This window comes from Bactrocera dorsalis, chromosome 3 (genome assembly GCF_023373825.1).
Source record: "Bactrocera dorsalis isolate Fly_Bdor chromosome 3, ASM2337382v1, whole genome shotgun sequence".
Taxonomy (NCBI): Eukaryota; Metazoa; Arthropoda; class Insecta; order Diptera; family Tephritidae; genus Bactrocera; species Bactrocera dorsalis.
The window spans coordinates 86185263-86212763 of record NC_064305.1 but is presented as its reverse complement, the minus strand read 5'-3'; the positions used below and the strand labels follow the sequence as shown (position 1 = coordinate 86212763).

The window sequence follows — 27501 nt, the reverse complement described above, 5'->3', positions numbered from 1 at the left end:
AAATATATCACTTACTTTATTTATAATTCCATGCGATCAAAGTTGACCAAAATTTTAACTAAAAGTATGGCATAAGAAGCTGAATGGAGTTACACACTTGGCAGATGCTCTCTGCTTGCCTTCTACGCTGTCCGTATTTTACATAAAACTAGTTTTAACTACCTCTCACTTGCTTTTTACATTCTCTATATTTACTTTATACTTTACTTTATCCAACTTTACTTTTCTTTTATCCAACTAAATTCGAATAAGCTCCAAACTATGGTCGAGGCACTCTTTACGTTTACGTTTCAATAAGGTGGTTTGGGAGAGTTGAAATCAAAATGCAAATTAAGCTATACTCATACTAAACAATTGAGGTTATGTAAATGCAAATTTTTGTATTGTAAATGATTCTTAAACTCCTAGAAATGCAGCTGATACGATATTCTGGCAAGATATTTAGTGGGTAAGTTCCGTAGGCTGAAGAGAAGTATTTGAAAAGATTACATGTCATTTCAAATTGCCTTATTACAATTATTTCAGTCACGTACTCTCTGCTGTGTGAACAAAAAGCTTTGCGCTAGCTGCATGAAAGCTTTAAAAAGCTCTTACCTGTAGAAAGCTCATACCGGTAAAGCTTTCCCTCATAACTTACGATAATTAGTATGTGTTCAGGTTAAAAGGTTCAGTTAAAAGCTCCAAAAGCTTTTGCACATAATTGTTGGAACTACAAATATTGTAAAGCTTCAGAGATTTTTTAACTCACAGCGCTCAATAATTAGTTGATGCGATTTTTGTGATTTGAATTAAAACATTTTTGTGAGCGTTAAAAATTATATGTAGGAAGGTTAAAAGTACTCAGAAATAGCTTGAAATTTGGACAACTTTTTAAAAAGCTCATATAAAAAATAAAACTTAAGATTTAAATTTACTGTAAATTTTGGTTCCTGCCTTTGAGCTTAAAAGTTCGTCCGTTTAAGCAAAAGACAATCGTATATGTGCTATCGTGCTTTGTATTAGAAAAATTATAAATTTACTGAAACTTTTGGTGCCTGAAAGCTTTAAAGCTTTTGAAAAATATTTAAGTTAAACTCGACATAATAATTCTAATGTTGTGAAAATAATTCAAATATACTAGTATAATGTTTGCTTTGGAGCTTTTTTGCAGCCTGTATGCATAAAAACTTAAAAGTTCGTGAAATTAAAATTTAAAAGCTTTTGAGCCCAAGTTTTTGCAGCTTTTCAAATAATTCTCTTCAGCCTATTTTTTCCTACTTGACTTAATATTTGATAATGATTGGTGAAGTTTAATATAATTTATGTTATTAATTTTTTGCCCACGAACACTAATAATCAATTATATTAAGATGTGTGTGTTGCTTTTTTACGTTGCTTCAATTTAATACTATACAAGGATACTTGAAAAATTCAGTCTGAATTACGAAAATATACACTACTACATTTTCATAAATCCTTACGGCTTTCCGACATTTCTAATAGCCTTAAAATGAGTTTACCATATATTCTATACACGAAAGTAAATACTTATAGATTAACTTAAACTAACCTTAACTTACAACTAAATGCGTTTCATACAAAAAATCTATGCTAATGAAGGAAAAAATATATATCTCTACTTATAATTTCGAAAAGATATCATATCTTCTCATTTGCGTGTTGAGGGAAATTATAAAAAAATTATTCTCAATTCGACGACTTTCGAATCGACGTTTTAAATTTTATGTAATTTTTATTTTATTTTTTCAAAATATCAATACTTTCGTTTAATTATCGTTAATATTTTAGTCTATTTGCTTTTCGCGCGTTTTGCTTTAACAGTTTTCGTAGCTTTTCAACATTTACTTTAGTGTTTTTCTTTAATAAAAGTATTTGTGAAAATATGTTAGGTTTTGTTGTTGTTGTAGTTTTACATTTTCTCTATGTTGCAGACACTTTAACTCAGGTTCAATATTGATGCGTTACAAATTACATTATGGACCGCGCGAATAGCCGCTATATTTTGCATAATCCATTCTACCGCATTTCATCATTGGTAAGGAACTATTCACACGGTCCAAAGTTTAAAGCGGTCTTCACCACAGCTCTCTTTGCTAGTGTTTTTCTATACAGTTATATCTTGCTCTCTCTTTTTTCCTACAGTTATATGTTCTCTCTTTTACTTACACAACTAAATATTTACAAGAAGTGTCTTCAGCTGTTGCTGTGTCTCACGTGTTAGATAATATACGCAAGTTTGGTAGCATTCTCTGACAAATATCCCTTTAACTTTTTATAAATAAATTATTTTTGCCTTTGATGGTTTAACGAAAAGTCAGTTAAGGGGTCATCCCAAGTCTTGGGCCAGAAAATTTAGGATCTTTTTTTCATAACATGTCTATAAAAGTGCTTTTTTAAGAATCGAATTTGATTTAAAGATGTATCAGTTAGAAGATGCAGCTATACGAAGCGCTGAGAAGCGAACTTGAAACGCATTTTTCTCAAATTTGCGGTTTTCAAACTTTCCTTTATGCCTAAACAACAGATCGTCTCACATGGGATGACCTCCTTAAGGTATTGTTGATGATAGAATCTCTCCAAAATATATTGCTTATCTGGTGGATTTTCAGTTTGGCTTTGAAAATCATTGATCTCATTCACAGGTCGAATTGAAATATCAAGAAAACTTAACAGAGAATTTGAGTTTTTAACTTCTAATAAAGACACACTTTCTTCATTTTAACTCCTTTCTCTCTGAATATCCACCACTCTCTTGGCAAGTTACCACTGATAACTTGGGGTAGAACTGTTGAAAAACTATACGTCCTGAAATGTGGTGGAAACAGGACTTTTCGACGAGCTGGATCGTGCGAATTTCGATCCCACATTCATGGAGATCATTATAATTTTCGATGAGGCATAGGTTTATGAGTTTTACATGCAAATAAAACAACAATTATTAGAATGGAACTTATTTTCACTCGATTGAAGAGATAATCCAAAATTCGCTGAAAGAGCTGAAGGCCATCCCAAAAGGTGCTTATGAAAAGTGTTTCGAAGACTGGGAAAATCGTTGGCATAAGTGTAGTACATCTGGTGGGGATTACTTTGAAGACGCAAAAAATAAATATTGTGGTTTCATTCACATAAAATGCCTGAATCATTGCAACAGTAGAGGACCTCTTTTATAGCGCTGTTAAAAATCGCTAGCAACTTGTTAAATGTTTTATTTTTGTCTTCAGAAATTTTAAATATGGTGTATCCTTAATACTTTAAAACAGTTGATATAGTAATCTTTAATTTCCAAAAATTATCTTTTTATGCTGCCACACTATATGAGCCCCCTAGGACGAATGCTCTCAAAGTAGAAGCGCGAAAATTTTACAAAAATAATCAAGTATACTTTGATTATTTGAATAAACTCAAAACTCACCAAATTATCAACATTATTGTTCCCTAATTATATCTGAGTCCACTCTTTCCCTATTCTTTTGTTATTCGTCTCATTCCCACACTAAACATTTCGAGTTTCATTTTTACATTTTTATATAAGCTTCATGTTCCTTTTTTCACTATTTCTGCGTTACAATAAATACATAGCTTAACTATTTGTTTAGTTTTTCTATTTGTTTTCATAACTTAACTTACTCCTCTCAATACTTGCAAACATATACATTATGGAGCTCTCGTCTAACACTAATGATCAACTTAACGAATACATATACAAGTACATACATATACATATATATATAGCACTTACAGCTGTGTGTTTGTATGTATTTATACTGTTACCTTTACATACTTAACTAAGTTGTTGTTTTTCGCTTTTTTATTTCTATTTTAACAATATTTTTTTGTTTTTGTTTTTCTACTGACATCGGCCACTGTAGTGCGGCGATGGCACACGACGTATAGTTGCGAAGTGTTGTGTTTGCTCTTGTTGGTATTTTTGTTTTTGCTGCTGTTGCTGCTGCTGTTGTTGTTGTTGCTGTCTGTTTGTATCGCTTTTCAACATTTTCTGATTAATTTTCCAAAGCTGCACTGGTATTGGTTGTTGCAATATTGTTATTGGCAGTGGCGTAAATTGTGCGGACACACGATGTGGTTGTTGTTGTGCTGGTGGCTTTAATGACACTTCTGGTTGCATTAGCGGTAGTTTATGTTCATTTATTATTGTGTTTTTCTGCAATTGCTGTTGTTGTTGTTGTTGATGATGTGGTCACACGGTCGTCTCATCATCATCAATGTTCCTCCTAAACACACACACATACGCACGCACAGATTGGAATAAAATAGAAACAGTTGTGAAATGGTTTTAGATTACTGCTGGTTGAATCAATACTAATTAATAGTGGTGAAAAAAGTTAGTAAAAGCTAACGGTGCTGTTTTGTCAACAGTTGTGCGGCGCTATAAATTTATGCCTTTCATGAAATGCGGTGCATGTGGATGAATTTGAAAGTTGTGGTATACACATTTTAGTTATCGTTTTGGTTAAAGTTTAGGGTAAAATTTTGGTTATAGTTTTGGTTAAAGTTTTGCTTAGAAAACGAAAGATATATAGGGTGGACCATCTAACGTTTTAAATTTGAATTATCTATATTTTGACATTGGAAACGTTAAATACAATTCGGAAAGTAACAGATATTCAGTAAAAAGTCTAAAATTTACGAAATAGGTCGCTATTCACTAGAAAAAAGCCGTCTACAGTTCACAGATTGGGCAGGATGGTCAATTTTACCGAAAAATCATTTTTTGGGATGAGGCTCATTTTCACCTCGATGGTTACGTTAACAAGCAGAATTGTCGCATTTGGGGCACAGAAAACCCGCACGTAATCGTCGAGAAGCCGATGCACCCAGCACGAATCACTGTATGGTGCGGATTTTGGTCTGGTGGAATCATCGGCCCATTTTTCTTCGAAAGTGAACAAGGAACCGTAACCATCTATGGTGAGCGATATCGCGCAATGTTAACCGAATGTTTCTTCAGGCAAATTGAAGAAGAAATTTGTGTGTTATGGGACCAGCAGCTAGTAGAGATTTTTCAAAGAATTCCAACTAAAGTTTCTTGAAACATAAAAAGAAGCAAAATGAAGCGAGTGTTTGACTTGTTTGATGTTTTTTTTAAGTAAACGGTCACACTTTTAAAACGAGTGCGGTTTAGGTTGTATTATTCAAAAATTGAGAAAAAATTTTGTGCAATATTTCATGAAAGGCATAAAGTAGAGTATTTCATAATCCAAAAGTTTTCTTTTGAAAGTAATAACAATATATTTGAACTATGAAAGCTACAAAGTTAAAAATATTAGTCATTAATACAAATCATTATTTATGTTAAAACACTTGTATTATTGTGCTAAAACTAAAAACTTAATCATGCAAAATACCAAATTCAGCGCATATTTTACTAAAAGGCTTCGAAAAAAACAAATAAAAATAGAAATAGAAATACATACAATAAAATCTGAAGTTTTCATTAGTTAGTGTTTCCTCATAATCCTCTGAAGAGCGAAATGTAAGTTGATAACGTGACGCAACTTTTAAACAATTTTTTGTCGTAAAACACATATATTATCATACACAGTAGATTTTGTTTTTGTGTTAAGCAGTTCTTAAGTGGTTAGCAATCTGCTCGAGGAGAGCCAACTAATCTGTCAAAGTAAATACTTGATTTTACGTTCAGTATACTTTTGACACGGAAATTACTGAGAAACTTACATATTTCCAAAACTCACGTTCTGTCCATGAACCTTATAGCTAAGTTTTTCAGAACCTCTTCAATGTGAGACACATTAGAAATTGGCGGTAAAAGTCATATGCAATGTGCTGTTTTGCTAATTTTGGGGCGGTAAGTCAGACCAATGAAGTGGACTATTAGGACTGAAACCAGTGGAGATCGGTTATGCTGATAAAAATATTGAAAGGTTTGATTTGCTGATTGACCTTCTTAACTTCGATTGAGAAATCCTTGGTGCAACAAACCTTGTGTTGAATGATATTAAGGGGCTAGTCTTGAGCCCTGAAGAAAGTTTACACATTGTCAATTTATTCTGGAAGTAGTTTAGGCTAGGTTAGATATTGATCTAGAGAGATCGCACGTGGACTGTTGTATGTGGTTCTTTGTGAGGCCATAGAAAAGAAGAACTACTGTGTCCGAAATTGTAAACTGGCAAAACGCTTAGTAGCCAATGCAAATTTTTACAGGAGTTTCATTTTCATTCCCGTCAGTTTGGTGGGATGTCAGAAGGTCCGAAGTGTTTTAGTTTTGACCACCCAAACGCGGGACAGTCAAGAAGGAAGTGTTGAGTTGTTTCCATACAGCTTCTGCAGATGGCGTATGGCAAGATTCCACCCTTACAGCATGGACGCCATTTGAGCAATGGCCTGTTAAAACCCAAACAACTAGGAAAAAGCTAGACATACTGAGGGCAAAGATATCTCTAGAATTCTGGCGATCGATCTAGGGCCCAAAGGCTTTTGCACCGACCCGCTCCCCTTCTACCAATAGCGGTTCAAGGGTGCCTTTCCTTGCAAGCTTCAGATTTACAATTTTCTACGATTCCGCTGTGGACTGATACTCATACCAGTTTTATCACAAAGATTAATAACGAGGTTAGACACTTCTTGACCAACCCTGAATGCATTGTGAATGAGTAGATGGTCACTTTTCTGAAGGAAGCTGCTCTCCAGAGCAGTAAATCTACTTCTACCTTTATGGCTGCAACCTCGGCTTGGGAAACACAGCAATAGCCAGGAAGTTTGAAGTTGGACAATTTGAGGTATAAGTAAAGGTATGCTTTTCTTCGAAACAGTTCCTTTGACTATTTAATTTATTTCTATGGAATATTGTTTCAATAAATATATTGCTTTTCATAGACACTGTTTATACTACTATACTCCAAAGATGTGTGTGAAATAGGGTAGTATTAGTGTATATATGCTTACACATGTACGACGAGTGTATGTAAATGCTCTTTTTTAAGTAAATATTTCAAAAGTATATCTACATAAGCATATCTACATGTGATAAACGCAAAATAATGTTAAAAGCCCATTTAAATACTAATGCATTAACAAATGTAAAAGCAATTATATAAATTACGCACCGAAATTTGTTGTGTTTGCACTTATCCTAATTGCGCTTTGTGTGAATTTAGGCGTTTAGGCACATAAAAATGTATATGTACATATGTATGTACGCTTATCTACAAATTAATAGAATTTGTGCCTTCCAATTTCGAATTGCATAAAAATTCTATGAAATATTCTAAATATTTAGGCTTCAAAGTTTTATTAATTTTAATTATTTGATGGCTATGAAAGTTGTTGTTTAGATGATACATGCATACATTCCTGACTACTTGTAACGGGTGATTTTTTTGAGGTTAGGATTTTCATGCATTAGTATTTGACAGATCACGTGGGATTTCAGACATGGTGTCAAAGAGAAAGATGCTCAGTATGCTTTGACATTTCATCATGAATAGACTTACTAACGAGCAACGCTTGCAAATCATTGAATTTTATTACCAAAATCAGTGTTCGGTTCGAAATGTGTTTCGCGACAAATTTTGTTCAGCGATGAGGCTCATTTCTGGTTGAATGGCTACGTAAATAAGCAAAATTGCCGCATTTGGGGTGAAGAGCAACCAGAAGCCGTTCAAGAACTGCCCATGCATCCCGAAAAATGCACTGTTTGGTGTGGTTTGTACGCTGGTGGAATCATTGGACCGTATTTTTTCAAAGATGCTGTTGGACGCAACGTTACGGTGAATGGCGATCGCTATCGTTCGATGCTAACAAACTTTTTGTTGCCAAAAATGGAAGAACTGATCTTGGTTGACATGTGGTTTCAACAAGATGGCGCTACATGCCACACAGCTCGCGATTCTATGGCCATTTTGAGGGAAAACTTCGGACAACAATTCATCTCAAGAAATGGACCCGTAAGTTGGCCACCAAGATCATGCGATTTAACGCCTTTAGACTATTTTTTGTGGGGCTACGTCAAGTCTAAAGTCTACAGAAATAAGCCAGCAACTATTCCAGCTTTGGAAGACAACATTTCCGAAGAAATTCGGGCTATTCCGGCCGAAATGCTCGAAAAAGTTGCCCAAAATTGGACTTTCCGAATGGACCACCTAAGACGCAGCCGCGGTCAACATTTAAATGAAATTATCTTCAAAAAGTAAATGTCATGAACCAATCTAACGTTTCAAATAAAGAACCGATGAGATTTTGCAAATTTTATGCGTTTTTTTTTTAAAAAAAGTTATCAAGCTCTTAAAAAATCACCCTTTATATATTGTATATGTACTTAATACTGTACTTTATATGGTAACTAAAAATCGCATGCCGAAAATGATTAATTTCAGCAAATTTAGTTGGTTGCTTTTAATTTAATGAATTTGATGAAAATAAATGGAAATTGATAATGTATTATGGAAATTTCTATAAATGTGTCTAAATTAAAATTTACGAGTACTTAGTACTTGTTAGTATGTAACGAGAGTGTTGCAAAATGTATACACATATGTATGAATGAATATGAGCGGATTGATGTTTGAACAATATTCGTGTTTATTGTGTGAGTGCTTATGTTAATGTGTATGTGTTTGTGTTTTTTTGTGGAGCCTTTGTGCTTGGGAGCGATATTCTAATTTATGCTATACTTTTTGTATTTAGTTTATGCCAACATATAGATTTACGAAAATATTTTTGGTGGGGAATTTGAATAGAAATTAATCACCTAATTCATAAACTGAGCTTTTGAGCTTCAGTTTATTTTGTGATTTCTACGAATATAAAAAACTATAGATTACTGCTTGCCAAAATTTGTTTTACTCCTAGTTCCGACAAACTTCGAAGACATTGTTTCTAAAACATTTAATTTTTCAGTTTCAGTTCAGTTCAGCTTCTAGGAAACCTGTACTTCTTTTTAGAAAAAACTACTGAGGGGTGATCCAAGAAGAGGTACTTTTTTCAGTAGCCTTTCCCACGCGCGCTCCGCTCAACTTATGGTCAACACAAACGGGCCTACTTAGCGTACTATTCGCAACATCTTCACCCATCATGAAACTCAGCATTCATCATTGGATAATATACGAGCAGGTAGACCACGTGCAGCACGCAGTGAGGAAAATACAGCAACCATAACTGAGAGAGAGACGAAGACCGTGTAGAATCGATTCGGCGCCGTCCGCAGAAAATCGGACTGAAGTATGGAACGACTTGACGCATTTTATGTCGAGATCTTGAATTGAAAGCGCACAAAATACAGCTTGTACACGAACTAAAGCCGGTCGACCTTACCAAGGGACATTGCTTCACTCTTTTTGCTCTCGAAAAGTTTCAAGAAGATCCGACGTTTTCGAGCCAAATTTTGTTCAGCGATGAGGCCCATTTCTGGCTCAATGGGAATGTAAACAAGCAAAATTGCCACATTTGGGACGAAGAGCAGCCTGAAGAGATTCAGGAGCTGCCATTTTATCCAGAAAGGACAACAGTTTGCGGTGGTTTGAGGGCCGGTAGAATTATCGCACAATATTTTTTCAAAAATGATGCCGGTGAGAACGTAAACGTCAAAGCGACCATTATCGCGCCATGATAACCGACTATTTGATAACAGAAATTGAAGCTCGTGACCTCGGCGACATATGGTTTCAACAAGACGATATAACTTCTCAACATTGAGAGAACACTTCGGTGAGCAGATAATTTCACTTTTGGTCCGGCGGATTGGCCACCAAGATCGTATGATATCACACAGTAAGACTTTTTTGTGTGGATATGTGAAGTGTAAAGTCTAAAGTTTGCGGACAACATTTGAAAAAGATAATCTTCCAAAAATAAATGTCAAGGAGTGTTCTTTCGAACATTCCTCATTAAATTTCAAGTTTCTATGTTTTTTTTTTTTTAAAGAAAAATGGGACCTCGAAATGGATTACCTTTTACTATATCATACTAAACTTCTGGTTCTTTGAGATAATTTTCACCACGGCATTGCGTACAAAAGAAACCCGATTTATGTATCTGTCGAGCTATATTTGTTGTTAAGAATTTTACAATTGAAACCAGAACAAAGCCGAGCAATTGAACTTAAAAGAAGAGAATATATGGAAACCTTAACACATTTATTTAGACGCTCGCGATTCTGTTCCCAACTAATTATGCTAACCTAACAAGTTATTTGTTTGACTCGCCACTCTCCAAAGCTTGACAAATCGAACACAGCTTGTGCTAATATTTATTTTTACTGGCAAATTACACAAGAAATCTAGCGCTGAATAATTGGGGATATTGAGGTAATAATTTTATTTTTACAATATTAATAAATATATATTTATTTTGTTTACTAAATTTTTCGTTTAATTTACTATTGATTTGCATTAAAATATGTCGATTACAATTCATATTCTACAACACAGTTATATATGTATACTATATATTTATTTTTCCAGTATTATTAATATCTGTTTAGCTTTTATTGTATTGATATTAAGTGCAATTAGAGAAAATTATTTGAAAATATTATTTGAAAACTATTCGAAAAGTGCAGAAGTTAAGAAATTTACACTAGCAGTAAAGAAAACAAATTTTAAGTGTGAAATTTGAAAATTGTCGCTCTTTAACTACGTGTACCAGATTGTCAGAGACCAGGGATATCGGCGACGCCAGCGATGCAGCCAAATAATGTCCAACTGCAAATGTGTGTGTGTGTTAATATGTTTATAATAAATGCGAAAATTAGTATGTACAATGTGATTTGGGTTCAAAAATGAAATGCAAGAAATTCAACAAAACTTTTGTAAACTGCGTTGGAATGGTGTGTTTCAAATGTGGCTACTGGAATGTTCATGGATTTTGAAAATCATACATGTGCCGTAAATTAGATAATTGTCAAACATCTAAGGAACATTAATTCGAATTGAAAATAAATTTATTTATTCATTTAACACTTAAAATTTTTCACAAAAATCATAGACAAGAAAAAAATAAATAATAATAAAAACTAAAATGATTTAAAAATGATTTTCTGCAATGATTCTCTTCAAAAATAAATATTTTACTTAAAGTTTTTGATTTCCAACAGTACCCAAATGTACCTAAAACCACTTGAAATTTTAAACAAGAAAAAATGAGATGGAGTTGTATTTGCCTTATTATTTAATACAAAATAGGCAAATATTACAAGTTCTGTATTTTATAGGGTACAAGAGCTTTGTGTCTTATGCGCTTCGGAGCTTTACCATATATTTTGCAATAGTCTCGGCGAATAGCGATTGTTAGCCTAACATACTATATGTTGGTATAGTTTCAGTTTAGGTTAGTTGGCTGATCACTCAAGATGACGGCGAAATCACACTTGAACGCTTATGTAGAGGCTTTTTGAGGTCTGTTGAGAACTCCTTGTGGTACTTATCGACGAAGCGCTTTGAAGTCATCAGAAATCTGTTTGGGTGATTTATTTTCATTTCTGCTATTTCACCTATATGTCTAAGAGTAGGACATTCAAAGTCTTTTAAACTTGATCAGGCAAAGGCGGGGCATTCGTGAAGGATTTTATATCTTCTTCCAAGTTGCTTATGCAAATGGCATCTGATAAATTTCTTAAACATCTCCATAGGATGGTGTCTCCTTAGAACTCCAAATAACTATTGAAAGCTGAACTTTGTTTAGAGCGAATAGTTCGTTTGGCCTCTAGCGTTTTACTCTCGGCCAGAAGGAGCTTTCGACAGTTGCTTGTAGCTAGCCAGCACTTGCTGAGCTCGACAAACTATTTAGTAGTGTTCGCATAATATACTGATCCTAGATTTCTCAGCAAAGCTTTCTTTTATTATATTTTTAATATATACACTTGTTTCCAAAGTAAAGAGAAGCACTCTTATGAAGGCTACGAATGCGTTTATAATAAAGCCGGATTTGATGTCATGAAGAAAACATATTAGCCGTAGCGGAAAGTGTACTCGAAGAAGTTCGCAGCAACTCAGACTGTCATATGGAATGACATTTTACGTTGAGATCTTAAATTGAAAGCGTACAATATACTGCTTTGTGACAGAACTTAAGCTGCTCGACCTTCTCTAGCGACATCGCTTTCGTTCTATGAGGTTTTGCAAAGTTTCAAGAAGATTCGAAGTTTTCGAGTCAAATTTTGATCTCCGATGAGGAACATTTTCTGCTTCAATGGGTATGTAAGTAACCGAAATTTACGCATTTGGACCGAAAAGCAACCTGAAGAGATTCAAGAGCTGCCATTTCATACAGAAAAAAAACAACGGATGTTTGATATCTGAAATTGTAGCTGCTGATCTCGGTGACATTTGGTTTCATCAAGATGGGGCCACTCCCACATATCGCATGAATCAATAGATTAATTTAGAGAACAATTCGGTGAGCAGATAATTTCACGTGTTGGGTCGGTCGATTGGCCACCAAGGTCGTGTGATATCATACCGTGAGACCTTTTTCAGTGGGGCTATTTGAAATCAAAAGTCTATGCGGACAATCCCGCTTCGATTGAGACCTTGGAGCAAAACATCATGCATGTCAATCGCCAGTTACCAGTCGAAATGCTCGAACGAGTTATCGAAAATTTGACTCAACGGATGGACCATCTGAGACGTCGGCGTTGGCAACATTTGATAGAGATAATCTTCAAAAAATAAATGGGAATGAATGTTTTTTCGAAGGATAGTAAACATTTCTGTTTTAAAAAAGTTGCGAATCTCAAAATGGATCACCCTTTATCTCTTAAAATGGAACAAACTGTGGGACAAAATCGACATGGTTTATTCTAGTGGTTCTGCTAGCTAGATTATCGTACTTGGAATGGAATTGGAGACTTTGATCGAGCTCCGAAAGTAAGCAGTACTGGCTCATGGAGCCAGTCTAAGCAATATTTAATATTTTAAATTAGGGTAAAGTAGCGAAAAGAATGTAGTAAGAACTGAGTATATCAGTAAAATTTTGTTTTATGGAGTGCTCAGATTTAATATAAAAATATCAATAATATGCCAAGAGGCTCTCAAGGCGACTTAAACCAATTAAATTTTTTTTTTAATATTTTCAAAAAATTTGTTATGATTAAAACACTTTTATTGTAAATTCTTTTTGAGTTCAACAGTTTTAGTTTCCAATGTAATTTTGCAGCATATGTTTTGTGAAAAAAAGGATAATTATTCTAATATTATGAATAATTCAAGCCAATGACAATTTAATGACATGAATATGGCTGTAGTTTTTCCCATGAAAATGCAAAGTTTTGCAAATGAGCGTTTTTCCAGCATATTCAGAATTAATTTTCAGCAAAGAAAAAATGTAAAAACATTAAAAATAAAAAAATAAAAAAAGTGACGTCACAACACATAAAACTACGGTAAATTGAAAAGTGCAATAAAAAACAACCGAAACTTGGTAAAAACAACAACAATCAAAGTGCATTTACATAATCAATTTTCAAAATGCATATCACGCACATAACACAATAACAAAAACAAAAATAAAAAAAAAAGGTGGATATGCAAAAACAACGAGGAGTAAAATTAATTATTATTTATGCATGTAAATGGAAATCAACACAAAATATTAGTCAACATAACATTATACATACATATATACAATTAGTTGCGGAAATGAAGTGATTTTTAATGAAGTCTAGATAAATGTAATGTTTGTTATTGTAATTGTTGTTAGAACATGAATAATGATGCTTGTTTGTTACCTCTGAACTGCGTTGATTGTTGTTGTGGTTGGATGAAAATGTAGAGTAGAGGCGAGTAGAGTAGAGTGGAGAGTACAGGAGAATGCGAAAGTTTTTGCAATTTTTCGTTTGCGTTTTTGTTATTGTTTTTGATTTTTGCACAGATAGTTTACGGTTAAGCGAGTAGTTTTTGTTGTTGTCACAATTGTTGTTGTTGTAGTTGTTTTGTTTAGCATGTGTTGTTTTTGTGTTATTAGCATTGTTAGTTGGTGTTGTTGTTGGCAGTGTGCAACGGTAGTTTGGTCATGTGGTGTGAAATGCGTTTGTAACGGAATTTTGATGCAGCGCGTGTGTTTGCATGTGTGTGTGTGGATGTGTGTGTTGGCAGACGTAATGGACACCACAGATTTGTATTTTTGGTAAATTTAGGCAATGGCGTGTGTGAACGTTGTTGGTGTTGGCGCAAATTGGCGGTTGAGTATGCAATTTATGGTCATATTTCGGCGGCGCACAGAGTTGCATTATCGGTGGATTATTTAATTTTTTTTTGTTGCATATCCATCATAAGGCCGCATTGTATAAAATTATTATTTTAATTTTTTTCGAAATTTTGTTTTTCAAAATTAAAAAAAAATTTACAAAATTAAAAAAAAAAAATTTTGAAACAAATTTTGAAATTTTGAAAATTTTGTTTGTTAATTTTTTTTTTAATTTTTTTTTTTAATTTTTTTATGATCCCCAGCAACATTCCGTGGCATTTCGTGTCAATCAGTTTATTTGGTGCCAAATATATTATGTTAACGCATTGCCATTAACCAATTTTTTTGTAATTTTTGTTGGTATTGTTTTTGATATTTTTGTTGTTATTGTAGTGTAGTATGTATGCATATAAATAAATTTGCGTTAAATTTCAATTTATTGCCGTTGCAGCGTTGCCATTTGCATTTCGTTTGCATTTCGCCAAATTTGCGTTTATTTGCGTGCGGAAAATACAGAAAATTGTAATTAGATTTTCTTTAGGCGTTCCCATGACCACCTGCGGCCATTTAATATTGTCGTGCAAATTTGTATTTATTTTTCAAATTAAATATGTAATTTTATTTAAGTTTGTTGTTTTTATTTTTGGTAGCATAATTACAAACATTGGGATTGCGGTTGTTTTTATTGTTGTTTTCGGGGTTAAATGGGTTGTTGGGGATGGCAAAGCGTATGGGCGTGAATTACAAATGCATTTTTGTAATGAGCGTGAGTAAATAAATATTGATGGATATGTACGTGTGGGTGTGCATGTAGTGGTGAGTGTCAGGTTTAAGTTTTGAGGCAAACATAAATTTAAAAATGTTTTGTAATTTTTTTTTCAAAATTTTTGAAATATTTTTTTTTTTTTTTGATATTTCGTTGGTTTGTAGTTGTTGTCGTAATTTTTTCATGTCATTGTTGTTGCAATGTGTACGTTTTTTATGTCAGTTATTGTAGTTGTTGTTGTAATTTATGCGTTTTTCATGTCATTTGTGGTAGTTGTAGGGTTGTTTGTATGTGTGTGTATAATTTTTTTAGTGGAAAAAGGAGAAAAAATAGAATGAGAAGTTTTTGTATTAATTAAAGGAGTTTAATTGTGAAGGATTTGTTGTTTTTTCTTTATATATATGCATGATTTATGATGGGTTTAATTCTTTAATAAATATTTTATTACTTAAATAGACACCGATAGTAAATATTATTGTAATGATAAATGTTTTTGTTGTAAAATAGTTTTTGTAATATAATTTTAAAGCGTGAAATTTGATTGCAAACCGCAGGAAGTGAAACGATTTTTTCGCAGGTATAATAAACTCGGCATTTGGTTGCTTAATAACTGTTATATGCAGTGTATAATGTGCGCTTGACATGCACACGTAGAGGGTATTTGAAAAGTATACAAATTATAAAATTAGCGGTTAATTAAGTTGATTCGCAATGCCTTAATGAGCTTTTTAGTGGAAATTTCCTAAAATTTTTCATAATTAAAAGCTTATTTATTTTATTTAGTAATCGCGCATTAAATGATTTGTTTTTTTTTTTTTTAATTTTTCTATAATTAGATATATTTTAAAAAAGTAACGAGAAAAGTTGGCATATATTTCGGCGTATTCTTATCATATACATATTTCGATAGACACGCTGCAAAAGTAGACCGATAGGTATCTGCCATTTTGACATTTCTCTACAGTAAGGTTTGCCATTTCGAAATTATTTACATTTATTACCGAAGTTCGGATTCAGTGGCCTCAACTTTAAGATCCAATTTATGGTCATCATAATCATCCTGTCAGGTCAACAATTGAGCGTCTAGTGGAAAAATTTTAATCCACAGGCACAGTAAAAAATGTTCCCATGCTAGTGAGAAAAAGAAGTGTCCGTAGTGTGGAGAATGTTGGGCCGAATTGGATAATGTAACGGGATATGCAAGTAGTACCCTAGAGTCATAAAATGTACCAATAAACTGGAATGTAATTGCTTTACGCTTCATTTCGTTGATAAACGGGATTTAGGGACGCTAGAATATGATATGACCTGAATAGTATACGGCAGTCAGTAATCAGTAGAAGAGTTATACCAAGATGTTTATAAACATCTATCACTTATTTGAAATAAAATTAGTTCTATGAGTTTAGGCAGAGAAATCGAGTTGGTAATGACAAAGTCGTACAGGGATAAAGTTCTTGACACGTTTGCTCGAGACTTACGCGGAGATTTGGCTCGATTACTGGGTATCAAAGAACCTAAAGGTCTGCTGAATGCTTTACATCTCTGCTTAAAGCTATAGAATCATTCTTATCGTACAAACTATGCGAATGGTAGGAGCCACTGCAACGCATATTTTCGAAACATTGACAAAATAATACAGAAAGCGATACCAGCCTTACGTATGTTACTCGTACATACTGCAACCCACAGGTAATAGTCATTAGTTCTTCCACGGAGAACGCAACCACTATGTATGAACAATATGACTAGACAGAGAAATTTTAATATGCAAACTGGAAGATAATATATATCAGACAGAATAGATAGGTTCCGCAAATACCTCTGAATATTTCGACAATCAGAGTGACTACGAACAAACCCTAGACGACTACATTAAGGAGATAGAGAATCGCTTTCATATTTTGAATGTAAGCTGGTGAATGAACATACAGTTAAGGTACTAACTGACACAGGAAACTACATTCAACCTAAATTTGTACAGAACCTCATGCCGAACGAAAACTCATTTGATGCTTGTTTAACCAACCTGATCTTACTATTATTTTTTTTACTTAAGGCTGTCTTTTCAACCTTTGTTTATGGAGTCCATTTTATCACGAACATAAGTATTTGAGTAAATCAACGCATCCAAGCATGAAATCATCGAAAACTTGCCTCATACAAGTCGACCATCCACTAACGACGATCGAAAAAGTAAAAGGGATACTGCTGGAAATTCGTGGTTGTGGAATCAGAGCGATAGCCGAGGATTTCAACATCTCGTATGGATTGACTCAGTACATTTCGGTTAATGTTTGGGTATGAAATCCTAAAAGATTCAGATATTGGTATGTGTTATTGCTAGATATGTTGGTATATGTCAGTGCTAGACTCATACCAATATATCTGAAACAACGTGGAGTAGAGGTCGCAAAAAAAATGCTTGATATTATAGCAGAAGACTCTTCTAATGAGCGACAGTTTTGTAGAAATTCATGCTTCAAACTCTATGTTATTCGAAGAAAGGCGCTATACGTAGATATCTCATTTACAACTTTGTCAGATCAGAATTTGACGATAAAGTCCTGGCTAGATCTGCTTTCAGTGGATTAACACCGAGCATAGTGGAGTTTTGAGATGATGCCGTTGCTGAGCTGTCGGAAAGCACATATTGCACGTACGATTCAAGCTTTAGAGGCGAGTATTAAGGTTCTGTTGTTAAACACGAAACCTTTACAAAGGCTTTGAATAATAGTCAAATCCTTGATGGGATATTTATGCCTTAAAAAATTTATGTTCTTTTTTATTTTGTTTTTTTTTAATTTATTGCTCAGAAATTAGCCATATTAAAATTATTCCCCATCTTCGAAAATCGTTTCACTTGCCCGTGCAAAAAAAATAAATGAATTGAAATAAAGAATGTGCCCAGAAAAATGCCAAATACTACGATAATTGTAACACCGAGTAACCAGTAACCAGTAACTAGTAACGATTAACTAAAGTGTCTCTGCATAAGGCAATATTAATGCAAATTTGATTACTCACTCTGTATCCGTTATGCTGGTGAGCGGCGCCAAGGGCTGCATGGGCGCCACAATGCTTGAGGGCGGCGAACTGGCGCGCGAACCATGCCGCGAGCTCGAGTTCAATGTGTGTCGCCCCAGCATACCGGGATTGTTCATGTCGTTCACCGCATGCGCGTGCCCATGCCCGTTGAGCATCTGATGCGAACTGTGTAGGGAGGGAGATGGATTATGTTGATGGCTGAGTTTACGCGCGGCGGGTATGTGATCCTCTTCGGCTGTGTATGGAAAATGATAACCGTTTTTGTCCGAACCCTCCGACATGCGATCGGAGTGATAGTCCGCTACAGTCGGTTGTTGATGCTGGTGCTGCAGCTGTTGTTGCTGCTGCAAATGGTGTTGGCGCTGTTGTTGCGCCTGGTAGTCGTTCTTCAACAACGAATGCACCGAATGCATGGAATCGGCGGTACCAACATACATATGCGGTTTCTTAAGACTATAGTGATTCTCGCGAGAGCCATATATATCGGGCGCAATACGCTCTTTGGACATGTACGGTGACTCCGCTTTGGGGCCCATATAGCCGAGTGTGCGCTGTTTATCGTATATGCTGTCGCTGAGGTAAGCCGCGTCGGGGTGGAAGGAACGCATGTGATTAACTATTTGAGTGCCACCATTGCCGCCACCACCGCCACCACCACTGGTGCTACCGTTAGCACTGCCGTTATAGTCCTTTTCGCTGCCGTAGTGACTCGGTGGTTTGTAGTTGCCTGCCACGGGCAAAGTGTCGAACTGTCCATAGCTGTCCTGATACTCCTTGCGTCGATAAAGGTTTTCATGTTCGAGCGTGTCATAACCGTTATCGTTACGTACATTCTGCAGATTTTCTAATATCGATGGTGGCATATTAATTTTATTATGATGCTGTTGTAGGTACGAGGTGTCGGTGAGATCTGGATTGGGCAGTGGGTTTGGTGAGATGGTCACTTTTTGACCATGCACATGTTCATTGTCCGAGGCGGTTTCTTGCGACCAACGGCCCACATTTGGCGGTGACTGCAAGTAGGCATCCGGCAATTGGCTTGACCAACGCGGCGCGTACACAGGCTTATTAACACTGGGGAAGAGTTGCGGACTTTGCACAACATTCAGCTCAGGTGGTGTTGTCGCTTGCACATGCTCGGTAATGTTAGGCAGGTAAGAAGGTGTAGCGCTAACACCTGTACTGCGATGAGTACCCGATGAGCGTGCAGTGCGGGATTCATCATCATCACTTGAATGACTCGAGGCGAGCTCTAACGAACGCCCATCTGTTTCGGAGCCGGAGTCGGAATCCTTGCGATGACGACGTGATTTCTCTTCCCTGCGTCCACCACCACCACCGCCGCCGGTAGATGAGTCGAAGCCACGCAAAAAGCTGGGCGCATCGCTGGCTGAATTATAGTTGGAGGTAGACGTAGAGGTCTGACGCAGCTGGCCGTCGCTGTAAGAGAAAATTAAAAGACAAATAACAAATAATTAACAGAAGGGTTTAGTATATGTAATAAAATGGACTTTAAGGCTGACAGAGGTTATTTAAACATCCTTCTAGTATATTTTCTTTGTGCTACTATCTACAGAAGCTTATTTAACAACTCACCTGTATGGACTGGAGCTCGTTTTAGCCGTACTTCGTGAGGTCGTACTCGAGACACTGATACCCACATTTCTTCTCGCTGTGTCATAGCTGCCCGCTAGGAAGTTATTGGGTCTCGTTGCACCATTTACATTATGCGAACTATTGCTCACCACCAGTGAAGAGTCTAAGAGCGGCACTTTCCGTCCCATACACCGCAAGAAAGTGCGTTGCAGATTTTCTCTCACCCTTTTGTTGATAATGCAGTAGCCAATGAGACAGAAAATGGAATGCAGCACCACCACGCCCGACAGCAGAATACTTAACATTTGTGAATTCTCAGAGGCAGCTAAAACGGCCAAAACCCACATGACGCCCATCAGTGGCAACGAGACGACGGATAACCAAAGCAACGTGCGTAGATTGCCAAAACCGAGTACGTGATCTTTGAGCGTGAAGGCGGCTTTCACGGAAACAAACAGTATGAGTAGATTCACCACCGACATGCCCGCAATGGGACCGACCAGCCACCAAACAACCGGTTCGTAAACAGAGAGCCAACAGCTGTGCAATAAATAAATATGAAACAGAGACGAATTAATTATGCAAAACAATTCAAAGTTCAATTGCCAATTTGGGCGGAAAATACTCACAACAAACTATTGCCATATTCATGCGCCCGCACGCCCACTGACAAGCCGACCACAATGGCCGGTGCACCATAGCCCATAGCAAAGTAGAAGCCCATCGGGCCATGATTGATGTCACGCATCTCGGTGAGCATGCGATACAGATGCACACAATCGACTGTAGTCCAGGCGAATGCCGCCAGCCAGAAGTAATGCAAGCAAATCGCAATAAGCTTGCAGGGGAATTCATTTTCGAGCAGATTGCGACGTGACTGCATGCCTACGAAGAATAATAGCTCGGCGCAGAATACACACAGCACTATATTCTGATGTATGGTGTTGGAATTGGTTTGCTGACCCCGCAGCAGCGCCAAAGCGATGAGCACGCTCAGCAGCACCGGCAGTGAGACCATAAATGCTGAATACGAAGTAATTTGTACCAATAATGAAGGCTCAGGTATATCTTCGGGATCGATAATATCCACAATCACCGCATAGTTGGAGACGTGTGTACAGGTACAGTTCACAATAATCGGTTGACCATCCAGTGGCAACTCATCGAAGTCGGGTACTTCGGTTTGGCAGCCGAGACGTGTCCATTGGCTGGTGAATGAGTTCCAACGCACGCACTGTGGATTGGAGCGTGGTCCGAAACGCGCTGGCTCCACATCTAGCCACATTTGCAATTTTATGGGTTGCGACAGATGTGGTGAGCCCAGAGAACGATAGATCACATTTTGTTGCGTTTGTTGCTGTTCGGATGGGTAGATAACTTCCACTTGACGCTTGACGAGTCTGCGATTACGGTAGATGGCTTCATTCTCACCCTTTTGCTGTTCACTGGAATCTACATCAAAGTGTGTGCTCCCTACTTCTGGTGAATCCACTACCTCTTCACCAGTATCACCATGGAACTCGATATTCTCATCGTCGAAGCGTACACTAATGTGTGGTTCCTCACCGCCATCGCTTACTTCCACCGCTTCGTTGCTTGACACTTCGGCGGATGCTTCCTGTGAGTTGCTTGTCGCCGGGGGCATGATTTCATGCGCCGTAATGCGTATATTCTCAATCATATGCTCCTCGCTGCCACTACTGCTCGTCTTAGGCACGTCGAATACCTCGATAAATTGTTGTTCATTGGAGTCGGTTTTTTGTGAGGAAATTTTACGGTAAGGTATCTCTATACGTTTCTCCTCGGTGTCGCTGGATGGCACTAAAATGGCTAGTGAGAGTATAGGTGAAGCGACTTCAATATCGACACCCCAACGTCGTGTGATCGTCTCATCGTACATATCGGGTAAAAGTTGCCCTACATCTTTGTACTGTGCATATGAGATAATGGCGCGATAGTCGTTGGCGTTCTGAGTTACTTCATTGCTGCCGGGTGGCGTGATGCCCAACATGTCCAGTGGCACCAAAACTTTCGTATACTTATCGAACTTCGTTTTATCTTGTATGTAATTATTGTATTTGGGGAATGTAATGACGGGTTTCTGCTTCGATGAATGCTGCAGGAAACCACTGGTGTCTGGTAGTATCACACTTTCCGTGGTGTATGCATTCGGTTTGAGATTCAGCTTAGTTTTGTGGTATTCGCTGAGCTGTTCGGGTTCGTAGCCAAAAAGTGATTCGGTAGTGATAATATCCAAAGCGAATATCATATTCCGTTGCACAATCTCGAATGGATTCGTGTATGTATCATGCTGCGAACTAGATAAGACTACCATGTACTTGTTGAACGCGTCCACGAGATCATCGGGTCCACGCTGTATCAATTCCGTAGCACGTTTCCACTCTGCGGCATACTTACGATCCAAAATAACGCTTGCGGCATCTACCAGATTCTTAATGAAGTACTTATCTTGACTATGCGTCAGGTTCAAACCGTTTTGCATTAGTTCGTAGTTAATTAGCTCCTGCAGTATGCCTTCGGTAACCAGCAGATCAGCGCCGTAAAGACGATCATGTGTAAATTTAAGCTCGTCTGATAGATAGTCCATCTCCAGCTCATTTGACCACATATTGTTGCCTTCGTTTATCAAGAAGGAGGATTCCATTTTGTACCGACGACTATCCTTCACCAACTTCTTCTTAACCGCGCTCGAGCGATCGACAGTTTCACAGGCCAACTGCAAGTTCTCCACCATTTTGATGGCAACGAATGAGTTCAGCTCTAGCTCCAGCTTCTCCAGTTGCGAAAGCTGTTTACGTAGTTCAACAAATGGATCGGATGTGCAGTTGAACATATCCGGCTGGTTCCAGCCACCTGACATGCCATCACATGTGCGTTGACCTTTACCTCTAGCCGGCGAGGGACAATTCTCTATAGTTGTGCTGCCAAGCGGTGTACGTGGCCACCAGATGCCAGCCGCGAATGAACGTGGACAAGCGTCATAGACCACCTCACAGCCATTAAGTGTTACCTCAGCATATGGGTTGGAGCAAGAGTCACAGCGTCGTCCAATAACACCTTCACGGCATTCACATTGTCCAGTCAGTCGATTGCATGCACTGCTGAAGGAGCCAATTGAGTAGCAATCACAGGGTATGCATGCAGTCTCATTTGGCGGTTGGTAGTGATTCGTTTTGCAATAACACTGACCGGTGGTCTTATTGCAGTCTGGATGGTAGCCTTGTTTCAAGTTACATTTACATGGTCCACAAACCTTTTCACCCCACCAACCGCCAGGACACGGCTGCTGCACGGTCTTCTCACAATATTCGCCATGTTGCAAGGAGCTATTGCATTCACACTTATAACCGCGTGGTTCGCTGATATTCGCGCGGCACACCCCCGCTGTGCAAGGTTTAACGGTGCAGATGGGCAGGCAGTCGGGTCCTACGTAGCCGGGCAAGCAATCACACTGCGATTGATCCCAAGTCGTTGTGCAAGTAGAGTGTGGTGGACAACTTTCAGGGCATTCGGCACGCGACAAACAGCCGTCTTCGACATTCTCACGTATAGTAGGACGCGATAACACGGACTGCGAGGCGCCAATGCGCACATTTTGTATGCAACCTTCGAAGGGCAACATATCACCAACCGCACCTATCGAACCGTCCGCGCTACCGATCACAATCTTGCCAACATAAAGGCCCTGCACCTTTTGTGACATTGGCACGACGCCTGTGCGTTGACCGTAATCTACAGAAAATTGTACCTCGGATCCAAGCCATTTTACTTCAATGCGATGCCAGTTGCCATCAGAAAGATAAGCACCAGCCAAGTACATCGGTTCATTGTCGTAGATATAGTAGAGTATGCCATTTTTCAAGCAAAGTACTGCCGAACTATTCTGCCCGATTTGGATTTGCAGCAAAAACGCATCCATCTGCAAAGTACGCATAGAGAGTGACGTGACCCATGGTAATTGTATCGGTCTCAATAGTGGATTAAAACTGAGACTGCCATCTCCGGAGAAACGCCAAGGTGCTGGTATAGTCTCTTGACATGCATTACCAGCATAACCCTCCGGGCACTCGCAGGTATAGGTATTCCAACCTTCACGACAAACACCGCCGTTGAAGCATGGCTCCGAAGAGCAGAGTGGTGCCTTCTGTGGACAGCCAGAGATGGTGCCATTATCTGCAACATACGAGTTCAGGTCTATGTAACGTTCATCAATGCGTAAATCCGAAATGCAACCAATGAAATCCTGATTCTCCACCGGAAAGTGTGCGGGTATACGCGGCAGACCACCAAGTTGTAGTGGACCAGTCAAATCCAAGAAACGGTGACAGGTTTCGGTGAGTAGCGCACAACGTTTGTCTAGTTTGAGTGTCGTCTGATTGGCACAACTCCAACGATCGCCTAGGTTGCCAGCCAAAGCTATCGCCGTATCACATTTATCGAGCACGAGTGTCACAGTCCGGTTGAGGTATATCACCTCCACATCATGCCATTCGCCATCCGACACCTTCGCCTGTTGTACGACTGACACGCTCTGCTTGTTGTCGCCCAATGAGTATGAAAAGCTTACATGACCCTCAAGTATTTCAAGCGCGATGAAGTCGTGCAATTCATTGTACCGTCCATTGTAAAGCAGCAAGCCATTTTCATGCACAGTTGCAAATCGTAACTTAAGATTGAAGCGGTGTCGCTGTTTAAGACTTTCGAACGTGAGGAAGGAGTTCTTAGAGAACGAACGTGAGCGGAGTTCACATGTTGCCGTGTAAGGTGGTGGCTGTGAGCTCAAGAATGAGTTCATGCAGGAATAACCACCATCGCAGGCGTCGGACATGCAAGGCTTCAGCGTCGAGATATCCGTTTCACAGTTAACTCCAGTATGCTTTGGCGAACAAATGCAAGTGTAGCCGCCTTCACGTCGCACACATGTGCCGCCATTTCGACAGGGGTCAGAGTAGCAAAGATCCACTTCCGTATCGCAGAGATAGTGCTCTTTGCTGCCAGTGAAGCCCTCGGGACATGAGCATGCAAAGGTATTCACCGGATAAATGGGACGGAAGAGCACTGTGTCGCTGTGTATGAACTCTGAGGCATTACCGAACTTCAGCACTGTAAGGCACTCTTCGAAGTTGAGACACGGTTCGCGCACGCACAGATTGTCATCGAACGGCAGCACTTCAACTGTGGCGAGACGTGCCAATATAGCGCGATTCAGATAGACGCGTTCTTGTAGATATTGTGGTGTGTAAAACTCCTCGTGTGAGACATCGGGACGCTTTGCGGAAAAACTCACATTCAGTATGCGAGTTGTCACATCGGTATCATCTTGTATGGAGAAAACGAAAATATTTTCCTTTGGACATGGAATAATAGCAGCCAGACCATCGAGAAAAAAGTTTAAAAGCGGCGATAGAAAAGCCTCTTCCGTCATTTCATTAAGGCGTACTGTAACGGAATTGAATAGCATGTCTTCGGTGATCAAACGCACAGAGAGCTGCATAATTGCCTTGGCTTCATTGATGCCATCCGAGACGGAGACCTCCATAGTTGCAAACTTCGGCACATTCGTATTCAGCTGTGGGCTCAAGATTAAACCGCCTGAGGTGGTATTTAAACGCAAAAGGTTAGCGTTGTTGCCAGAGAGTATGCGATAGGTTAGTTTGTCGGTCACGTCAGCGTCCGATGCAGGTATTCTGCCGATTTCACCACTAGGGAAGTGATCGCGAAAATTATTGAAGATCACCTGGAAGTCGCGTAGTACTGGTGCATTGTCGTTGACATCGGTAACCAATATCTCCACATGCGCATCGTTACGCAACGGTGGACTGGCGGCGCGTATAACCAACTCAAAACGTTTGCGATTGGATTCATAGTCGAGCTCAGTCATGGTCAACAACTGTGCGCGCTCTGATCCTGGCCGTGTGACCAAAGAAAATGAGTTCGAGTCGTCGCCTCCAATAATAGAGTAGTGCACCACTGCATTGACACCCTCATCCGGATCGTGGGCGTGTATTTCACCAACCACCGAACCAACAGGAGAGTTCTCCGGCACATAAAGCGTAATTTTGTCCGAAGGAAACGTCGGTGGTGAATCATTAACATCTTCCAAACGTATTTGAACTTCTACAGTGCTCGATAGCGGCGGTGAACCTTTGTCTACAGCAATAGCAGTGAGATGATAAGTGGCTACACTCTCACGATCCAAACCCTTGTTGGTGCGTATTGTACCCGATGTGGGATCGATAACAAACGAACCGTCCTCGACATCGCGATCGCTTAGCAAATACTTTATGCGACCATTCAAACCAATATCTGGATCAGTAGCAGATACTTGAATGACCGAGGTGCCGACAAGCGCATCCTCCAGTATGGATGCTTGATATAGTGGATTCTTGAAGACGGGCGGATTATCATTCACATCTGTCACGCTTATCTCCACATCTGTAGTATCACTAAGTGATGGATTGCCACCATCCTTGGCGGTGACGGTAAGCAAATAACCGCTGGTAGTTTCGCGATCCAAAAGCGCATTTGTCACAATTGCGCCAGTTTGTGGATTGATCGAGAAGGGATCTGGACTGCCTAGTCCATTTATGCTTTCCTCATTCAACGAGTACGTGATCTGTGCATTGATGCCAACATCGCTGTCGGTAGCCGAGACAACCAAGACGGTGGTGCCTATGGGCGCATCCTCGAAAACTGAAGCGCTGTAAGGGGCATTCTCAAAAATGGGCGCGAAATTATTAGCGTCGGTAATATTAATATTCACAGTAGCGGTATCGGAGCGACCACCCGAATCTGTAGCTGTTACAGTTAGCACAAAACGCTTCTCCTGTTTGTAGTCCAAGGATTGTGCAATAGTAATGAGACCGCGTCCATTTTGTGAAGTAATCGCGAAACGACCACGCGTATTGCCAGAAGTAAGTTCATAATGCAGACGTGAGTCCTCATCCGGATCGGTGGCGGTGACTGTAACCACAGGCGTCCCCGGCGGCTGATCCTCACCCACATTTGCCTCATAATATTTCGGATTGAATGTGGGATCATTATCGTTCACATCCTGCACTGTTATTACCACTGTGGAGCTTGCAGACTTCGGCGGCACACCGCCGTCTTTAGCAACAACTTGGAATGTGTAACGACTTTGCTCCTCACGATCTAATGGCTTGATCGTTTGCACCCAACCGGTGCGTGAGTCGACAGCCAGCGGAAAGTTATCATCACGTTCTGATATACTATACGCGATCTCGGCATTGGCACCCTCATCTGCATCATAAGCCTGTACGCGAATTATGTTGTAACCCACCGGCACATTCTCCAGCACAGACTCCTGAAATTGTGAGGTATAGAAACGCGGCGCATTATCGTTAGTATCGATCACATTCACCAACAGCTGTGTGGTGTTACTGCGCGATGGACTACCACCATCCTGTGCGCGTATAACCAATCGATAGCTGCGCACGCTCTCATAGTCCAACGGTTTGACGAGACTCACATCGCCACTCATCGAATCGATCGAGAATTGTGATTGCGTATTGCCGCCAATGATCGCATAACGTATTGCCGCATTGTTGCCCTGATCGGCGTCGGTTGCACGTATGTGCGCCACCACATTATCATCGCCCCACTGATCTTCAGGCACTTGCACTGTGTAGGTGCGTTCACTGAATTGCGGATAGTTGTCGTTGTCGTCCAATATTTTCACGATCACTGTTGCGGTAGCGGTTTTGCGCTCACTCTGCGCCGAAGCCATATCCGAGGCGGTCACAATGAGATTGTAACTGTCTGAAGTTTCGCGATCCAACGTACTACGTGTCGATATCACACCCGAGCGGGCGTCAATGCGAAAAATAGGTAGCTCTTGATCTTGCAATGTGCCAGTGCCATCTGTTAGAAGAAATCAAATATGAATATTA

At 38.9% G+C, this 27501-nt stretch overlaps 1 protein-coding gene across 3 annotated transcripts in view; it reads right to left on the bottom strand.

Moving 5' to 3' along the window:
- Positions 1–3567: 3567 nt before the first annotated feature.
- Positions 3568–27501, bottom strand: part of LOC105229711 (protocadherin-like wing polarity protein stan) — a 120205-nt gene continuing 96271 nt past the window's right edge. Inside the window, exons 6-11 of one of the 3 annotated variants that reach the window (XM_049451602.1) lie at positions 20200–27472; positions 19571–20110; positions 17954–19414; positions 13703–13709; positions 10621–10679; positions 3568–4232 (exon numbers count right to left, since the gene is read on the bottom strand). In XM_049451602.1, coding sequence (XP_049307559.1) covers positions 4199–4232; positions 10621–10679; positions 13703–13709; positions 17954–19414; positions 19571–20110; positions 20200–27472 — 9374 coding nt within the window. In that variant the 3' untranslated portion in view covers positions 3568–4198. Of the gene's footprint in view, positions 4233–10620; positions 10680–13702; positions 13710–14486; positions 14718–17953; positions 19415–19570; positions 20111–20199; positions 27473–27501 lie in introns of those variants that run through there. The other 2 variants (XM_049451600.1, XM_049451601.1) reach the window with 2 other exon arrangements.